Genomic DNA, 8,063 nt, shown 5'->3' with positions numbered 1-8,063 from the left:
TTATTTTCCTGTTGCTTTTAATACTCATAAATTGCCTCTTACATGAATACATATTTGATCAATAATATATAATTAATAAAATGGTGCTATTTAGCTTTCACCCTAACATGACCCACCATTGTAGCTGCTTTTACATACTGTGATGAAGTTATTTTTTGCATGAGCTCTTCTCAGTATTCCGTCTGACCTCCGCATAAGTAGCGATCTCTCATGCAGACTCCAGGTGGCGGTAATGTGCCGTTATGTTCGATGACAACTGCCGAGCCTCACAAAGAAGAAGAAGAAGAAGACGACGAAGAAGAAGAATAACTGCCTGCATCTGAAAACAGTCAGCATGGCGTTCAGTTTTGGCGGCGCCGCGAGTAACCCAGCGGCAAGTAAGGACATTTTAATTTAGTTTTGGAGTATTTTATTGATACTAGAAATATACTGTTTGTATATTGTCACACTAACGTTACTGTACGTTTATCTTGTAGCTAACGCTGTAGCCTTAGGCTAACGTTAGCTGTTGTGGCTCACGAATAACGTGAACGTCACTCCTCAAAGTTAGCTAACTTATCTTTACGGTCCTTATTGACAATCATGATTTTGCAGCTTGTTAAAAATCCATTGTAGCTGTACCTTACCGTTGCTGTCAGGACACCCAACACTCACACGCACTCTCTATGTCCATGTGAAGGCACGTCCGGCTTTTCTTTCGGTTCATTTGGTGCCAAACCCACAGCATCAACAGCAGCGTTTGGCTTTGGCCCCGCAGCCACCACCACCACCGCCGCACCCGGATTCGGCAGTAAGTCCAGAGACGTGATCCTCACTAAAAGGGGGACCCCGCTCCTCGCCTTTGACCCTCACTGATCACAGCTGCTCCACTGTGTTGTTGCTATCAATGTCATAGCAACAACTCTTGTTAGCTCCGTTTGGGACTGGTTGGGGTTTAGGCTAAGTTTAGGCTCTGGTTAAGATCAAAATACACTCAAATTGATGGGGGAGCAAGCATTGTCTACTATATTAATACAGGACCTACAACAGTAGTGATGTACGGGTAGTAATATGTGTACAGTTATGTTGTACAGTGTTGGCATCATCATGGTCATCATATAATAGGTTACATCAGTGGAGTAGCAATGGAATACATTTGTCTAGATAATTGGGCATCACTGTAAAGCTTAACCTACCTGGTTTTTGTACTAAGACAATTGCATATTGATGTAAGCCAAATATTGTTAAAATCAGATGTGTGTAAGCTTTCTAAAACCATTGTGGTGTGTTGTGATTTTATAGGACATTTGTACATTGTTTGTGCAAACTAGAGTAGGTTCTGTTGTGGACTCTGTGCACCACGAGGAGTCATTAAAGTCAATAAGAATGAGCCCCTGAATGTATTATTATAAGACAAAGATACATTTATTAAGATAAGCATGTAAACTGTATGAAGAGGAACTGCTTTCTGTATTTTGCGTTAGTGTTTGGGGTTTTTTAATTCACAAAAAAAAAAGGTTTTACATATCATTTGTGACTATTTTTAGGTATCCTTTGTTGTTGTATCCAAATCTAGCCCGTCTATTTTGTGTCTGTTTATTTTGTTGTAGCTCTCGCAGCCCCTGGTTTTGGGGCAGCCACCACTACTGCTGCTGCACCAGCCACAGGATTTAGCTTTGGCTCCACCAACACTGGTAAGATATTTTATTGGTCAAAACAGTCTTGTCTCTCTTACGGTACATTTTCCTTACAAGTATTAAGCCCATAGAAGACCTGACCACTTGTCATTTAACTCCTCCGTGTCATTCTCTCTTTCTCGCTGCCTGCCTCCGATTGGCTGCAGGATTTGGGGGGCTGGGAGCTGGAAACACCACGGCTGGTGGGTTTAGTTTTGGGGGGTTTGGTTTAAATGCCAACCCAGCAGCAGTCAGCTTTAATGTGGGGTGCTTTGGTACAGCAACCACCACTGGCACTGTTTTCAATTTTGGTAATAGCCTGGCTAGCACAGGTAGATGCCCTTTGTGATTGATTAATCAGTACAGTCTGTGTCTGTAAACACATTTTCATCCATTTTCACATCTATGTGGTGCAGTGATTTTTCGTCTGACATGTTGCTTTTTCTCATTAAGTGTCATTGTTGTTTTTCCCCATTTGCATGAGACAAAATGTTGAATTATACACGCATCTCATTTGATTCCTGTAGAAATTTACATTTTCACCTTGTTGAGAGCGATGCTAGATGGAAATAAAAATCAGTTTTTCTTTTTATTACTGTAAAAGTATTCTGTATTAATCTTTCTTTCACCTCCTTTATTTCATTTGGCATGATTTGCTTTATTTTTCAGGCACATTTGGAGGCTTTGGGGCGACTACAACAACCGCCGCTGCACCAGGGTCCACGTTTAGCTTTGCTGCTCCCGCTAACACCGCAGGTCAGCAGCGTTGCTCTTATCCAGAATGATGTGTGTATGTGCATGTGCAGGACATAGAATATGCATGCACACATTAGTTTTTTTAAATGAGGACGTCCAGCAGTTTTGCCCAATGGCAGGTTTTATCAGCTGTACTTGCATTATTATAATAAAAAAAAAAGTTTCATCATTTTGGTAAATTACAAAACAAATATCTTGATTCTTCTGTGATGCAAGTTCTTTTCTTTTTTTTTACGAATGTGTAAATACCGTTAAATGTGTAGATGCACAGCTATTTGTTGCGTTAAAAAATAAACTATAAACTTGGGTTGAGTCCTGCAGGAAGCCTGATGTAGATCAAGGTTAATCATTTAGTATCATAATGTGTTAGATGAAAATTAGAAATGGTAAACTGATAAATATTTGGTTTGGTTTCAGTTTTACTAAAGCTGTGCTGTTACACAGTGCCAATAAATAGCTGCCATTAGGTTGCACAGTGACTCTACACTTTACTTGGCATTCATGTACATATTTTCTTCCTGTGTTGGTACAATCTTCTGTTTTTAGGAGGCCTGTTTGGTAGCACGCAGAACAAAGGTTTTGGGTTCTCCTCTGGGCTTGGCGCTGGGACCGCTGCTGGGGCAACAGGATTTGGAACTGGATTAGGAACATCTGGCCTCGGTGGGTTTGGAGGCTTTAATATCCAGCAAACTCAGCAGCAGCCAGGTGAGACCCCGTATTTCCAAATAACAGGTTTAGTGTTTCCATGTGAAGATTAGAAAATGATGTCCCAAACAAGGCAGACCGTTAAAGCTGATATTTGTAATTTGTTTTTAAACCTCCACAACTACTCTGTCGACCGTGCTGTACACCGCGTATCACTGCAGAGGGCGACAACAAACAGAACGTTTTCAGCTTTAACCTCATCGGTTCAGTCCAACAGTGTGCAGCTGAAGCAGAAATATAAGACTGTGCAGTTAGAGTGTATTAAGTTGGAAACATTGTTAATGATTTTCCTCATATTATGAGTGAACATAGTCATTAGGTCCGTAGTTTTCCCTCAGAAACGTGGACATAAAGAGAAAGACAGTCTTGACATGTCGTCTTCTCCTCACACCTTCTAGGAAGCTTGTTCGGCCAGCAGGCCCAGCTGCAGGCTCAGCCCACCCAGCTGTACCAGCAGGTCACTGCTCTGTCAGCTCCCACCTTGTTAGGGGATGAGCGGGACTCCATTTTAGCGAAATGGAACCAGTTGCAGGCTTACTGGGGCACTGGGAAGGGCTACTTCAGCAACAACCACCAACCTGTTGACTTCACCCAGGAGAACCCATTCTGCAGGTTCAAGGTAACGGTGGATAGTTCATTAGAGTGCTTGTTGGGTTCCTTTTTTGAATATCAAATGGTAATCCTTTGTGGGTTTTTTTTGTTCCGTAGGCGGTGGGCTACAGCTGCGTCCCAGTGAGTAAGGACGAGGATGGTTTCGTGGTCTTGCTTTTTAATAGAAAGGAAGCCGATGTGCGAGCTCAGCAGCAGCAACTGGTGGAGACCCTCCACAAGGTCCTGGGAAGCAACCAGACTCTCACCGTCAACGTGGACGGTGTCAAAGCCCTGCCCAATGACCAGTGAGTCAGTCGGTACCGCTGCACCCGTGGCTCCCCAATTACTAACAGAAACGGGAATAGCTATTTAATTGATTGTAAACAAATGTGGGGACTTGTTTCCCGTCTTCTGTCTCTCAGGACCGAGGTGGTCATTTACGTGGTGGAGCGTTCTCCAAATGGCACCTCCAAGCGGATCCCCGCCACCACACTGTTCAGTTATCTGGAGCAGGCCAACATCAAAGTCCAGCTCACGCAGATCGGAGTGGCCATGACCGTCGCACGCACAGAGCTGTCTCCAGCTCAGCTCAAACAGCTGCTGCAAAACGCACCTGCGGGTAAACGAGCGCCTGCATGTTTGTGTCATCCGCCCGCTGAACTCCACAGATGGGTTTTGGTGTGTGATTTTTGCTTCTGAGAGTGTTATCTCTTCTCACTCAGGAGTGGACCCCATCATTTGGGAGCAGGCTAAGGTGGACAACCCGGACCCGGAGAAGTAAGTTGGTTCAGAACACATCTGTCAGACTTTCCATAAAGGGTGGTCTAGGAATAATGTGGGGGGGGGGTCAGTAAGAGAGACTTGTAGATCCTTGAGATGCTCCAGTTGTGGCATTTTGATTTTCCCCCAACTCCACCCTAAGTTAAGTGTAACACCCGTTATTTTCTCAACTGACTTAGAAGTTTTACCACATGACCCATGAAGATGGCTCTGCTGGATTCCTGATCAATGGCCGTTATGCCACAGCTTTTATTGGCCTTTTGTTGCCCACAGCAAAAATCTACATTTTAACTTAATTTGTAATGGTTAGGGTCATTAAAGTGTTTTACTTTCCTCCAGGTTAATACCAGTGCCCATGGTGGGTTTTAAGGAGCTTCTTCGCAGGCTCCAAATCCAGGAGCAGATGACCAAACAGCACCAGACCAGAGTGGATGTAAGTGAAAACAGTCCCGGTTGTCTAAACGACATGCCTTCTGATTATCAACGAAGGAATTTTGAAACAGATTTTGTGGCGTCAAGGACGGAGTACACAGATGTCCTATTCATGCTAGCCGCCAACAGGGTGTTTACATCTGAAATTACTATTACAGCTGCGAGTGTCGATGTATTTAGGGATGTTTTAAAATCTATTTGGTTTGTATATGAAATATATGTATAGCTTGCTCTTCAAATGTACAGTCTATGGAAGCATTTTCCTCTGTGGTTTATATTTGAGGATATTAACACCCTTCTAAGTTGGGTCTATCAAAAGCAGTTTGCTAATATTATCATCAAATGCAACACCAAAACGTGTGTAAAATGAAACCTCAATTGTTTGATCTGATGTTGTTGAGCAAAATATTAAAACGCTCAAACTTTTCAAGGAAGGGCAACAGTCCAGGGATGGTTTTCAGCTGATTAGCTCTAAAAATACAACTTGAAATCAGAGGAGAAATAACATGTTAACAATTTCCTCGCGTACACACACTTGCAGATTATATCCGGTGACATCAGTGAACTCCAGAAGAACCAGGCGACCACAGTGGCCAAGATAGCCCAGTACAAGAGGAAGCTGATGGATCTCTCTCACAGGGTGCTGCAGGTAGCTGTCTTTGTTCGGTGATCTTGTGTTGTGGGTTGAAATGACCTGCGATGGAACACCATCTCCACATTTCGTAGAGTTTGAATGAATGCCCTGGCACCGTCTGCGTCTTTTCCTGCTTTATCGTTTCCACCTCAGTGTTTCTCACATCTATCTCCTCCTACGTCCCTGTTTTCCTGGCAGGTGCTAATCAAGCAGGAAATTCAGAGGAAAAGTGGCTACGCTATCCAAGTGGACGAGGAGCACCTCAGGGTGCAGCTGGACACCATTCACTCTGAACTCAATGCCCCCACACAGTTCAAGGCAAGTGTGTCTACATTGTAGCAGTTATGAATACAATCTGACTGCTCATTCTTTCATTCATATATATTAAAAGACTGACATCAGGGTTACAAGGACTTTTTAAATTCATTGTTATGTTTCTCTAAGACCAGTTGGTAGTTTACTAATACGTTTTTCAGTATTTCTGGTATTATAGTTATTACTTGGAATCCTATCTGGTGACTTTGCACTCCTTTGTTAAGTTAACAACCTGTTTTTTTTTTTTTAATTATCTGAATTTCTGAATCGAGCTGCCTAGAGACTCCCGCCCCTAACCACCAGTTGAGACAAAGTTTCTATTTTACAGTATCTGTGTCTTCTTTTCTTCCAGGGTCGTTTGAATGAATTAATGTCCCAAATCCGGATGCAGAATCACTTTGGAGCTGTAAGATCAGAAGAGCGCTACAGTGTTGATGCAGACCTCCTCAGGGAAATCAAACAAGTGAGTCGGCTCATTCACACAATGCCTCCTTATTCTAACATCTGTGTAATTCTTGTGCCAGACCTCTGAATGCACTAAACCAGTCAATCCCAAAGACGGACATTCTGTTAGGGTCGCCAAATCATTTTTACAGAATTTCTTCCATTGTCTTTAATATCAGCAGTACACCTTTGAGCCACACGAGGGAGACTATGAATGTATTGTTCTTATAATTTATAATGTATTGTTCTTATAATTGTAGCCAACTTAAAACATTGAGTCTAATATGAAAGTCTATCCTACATTCTGTTGGTTTTACTGATGAGAGGACAAAAAACAGTTTGAATGCATTTATGAGCTCCCATTTATGAACATGTTTATATGTTTACAAGAACACATGGTTTACCTATTCAAGATAATATGAAGTGATGTGGAAATGGGAGTATAAATGCAAAAAATCACTCGTCTCAATGGTTTTGACATTTTTAAAAAGTGTGGCTCCCACAAAAGAAGTTTGGGAATGACCGCTCTCGACCACGACAAGTCTGTGAAAAGATTTGTAAAGATTTTGTGCAATAACTGAAACACTCTCCTTATCTGCCGCTTTCAGCACTTGAAACAGCAGCAGGACGGTTTAAGTCATCTGATCAGCGTCATCAAAGATGACTTGGAAGACATCAAACTCGTAGAGCACGGGCTGAGTGACAGTGGACACTTGAGAGGAGGCCTCCTGAGCTGAGTCCACCCCACCAACACACACACACAAACACACACACACACACATGTTGTGCTCTGACTCACAATTATCAATCCTCTGAAAAGTCACCTAGACGGGTCAACTCCTCCTTTATGTCATGGTGTTGGATTCATCTTGAAGCAGTCTTTGCCTTTTAGGTTTGATCAAAGGAGGGTATCTGGTTTTCTCTTGGTCACCATTCTGCCATTTCTACCAGGACTTTGCCCCACTACCAACAAAATAGTGACTGCTTAATCTGTGCTTTCCGGTCTGACACAAAGAGCTTAATGGAAAGACTCGAACATCGTCTAATAATAGCCGGCTTCCCCTTTGTTAAAGCAGATTATGGAAATGACTGTTATTGTGGCTGGCATGTAAACAAACCATAGGGTTGAGTGTGTGCTGTGTTTGAATACATTGTAAATACATCTTTGTATTTCTTTTTTTTATGCTGTTGTCAGAATGTTAATAAATTTCATTTAAATTGAAAACAAGTTGACTTTCCTTGCAATCATACTGTAATGGTAGTCTCATTTATTTTAATTTTTTTCTGTCTGAACAATGCAACTTTTGTTGCCCGTCTATCTCCATTGTTTTGGTACTCTCACGTCACCAGTGTTTACCTTCGGACGAGCCTTTTCCAACATCTCATCAAAGTAGGGCTTGAGTTGATAGGATTCGTGTCCTGGATTCCGACTGATTGGCAGTTGAACGGATTAAGCAGCTTCCAAAAAGATTATGTCCTCTCGTGCAGTAGAGTCACCGATATCCCAAAGGTCTGAATTACACAAAGATGTTCAGAGCACAGGTGAAAGAAAAGGACGCTGGAAGTAGTGACTGATGACTGGAGTCACTAGTTTTGCAGGAGAAGATGCTGCCAGGCAAAATGTAGGGAGATAAAATGATGATTGTTGTACTTCAAAGAAGCAAATACTTGTACTTGATGTAGACCACAAAGTTAAAGATATCTACAGTAATGGTAAAATGCCTTATCATTCCGCTTTACTTATTTTTCTA

The 8,063-nt window shown here is 42.2% G+C and overlaps 1 protein-coding gene across 1 annotated transcript; it reads left to right on the top strand.

Annotated features, from left to right (window-relative positions):
• The first annotated feature begins 285 nt into the window (after positions 1-285).
• On the top strand, positions 286-7,530 carry nup54 (nucleoporin 54). The gene is made up of 14 exons (XM_079178823.1): positions 286-377; positions 680-790; positions 1,590-1,673; positions 2,325-2,411; positions 2,958-3,116; positions 3,515-3,735; positions 3,825-4,012; positions 4,130-4,326; positions 4,430-4,484; positions 4,827-4,920; positions 5,461-5,568; positions 5,752-5,871; positions 6,221-6,331; positions 6,921-7,530. Exons 1-14 carry the CDS (start codon positions 335-337, stop codon positions 7,047-7,049), a joined length of 1,707 nt encoding a protein of 568 aa, XP_079034949.1. The 5' UTR covers positions 286-334; the 3' UTR covers positions 7,050-7,530.
• Positions 7,531-8,063: the final 533 nt, after the last annotated feature.

Source organism: Pholis gunnellus (assembly GCF_910591455.1).
Source record: "Pholis gunnellus genome assembly, chromosome: 18".
Lineage (NCBI taxonomy): Eukaryota > Metazoa > Chordata > Actinopteri > Perciformes > Pholidae > Pholis > Pholis gunnellus.
The sequence above is the reverse complement of the archived record's forward strand: the minus strand, read 5'-3'. Positions and strand labels throughout refer to the sequence as shown.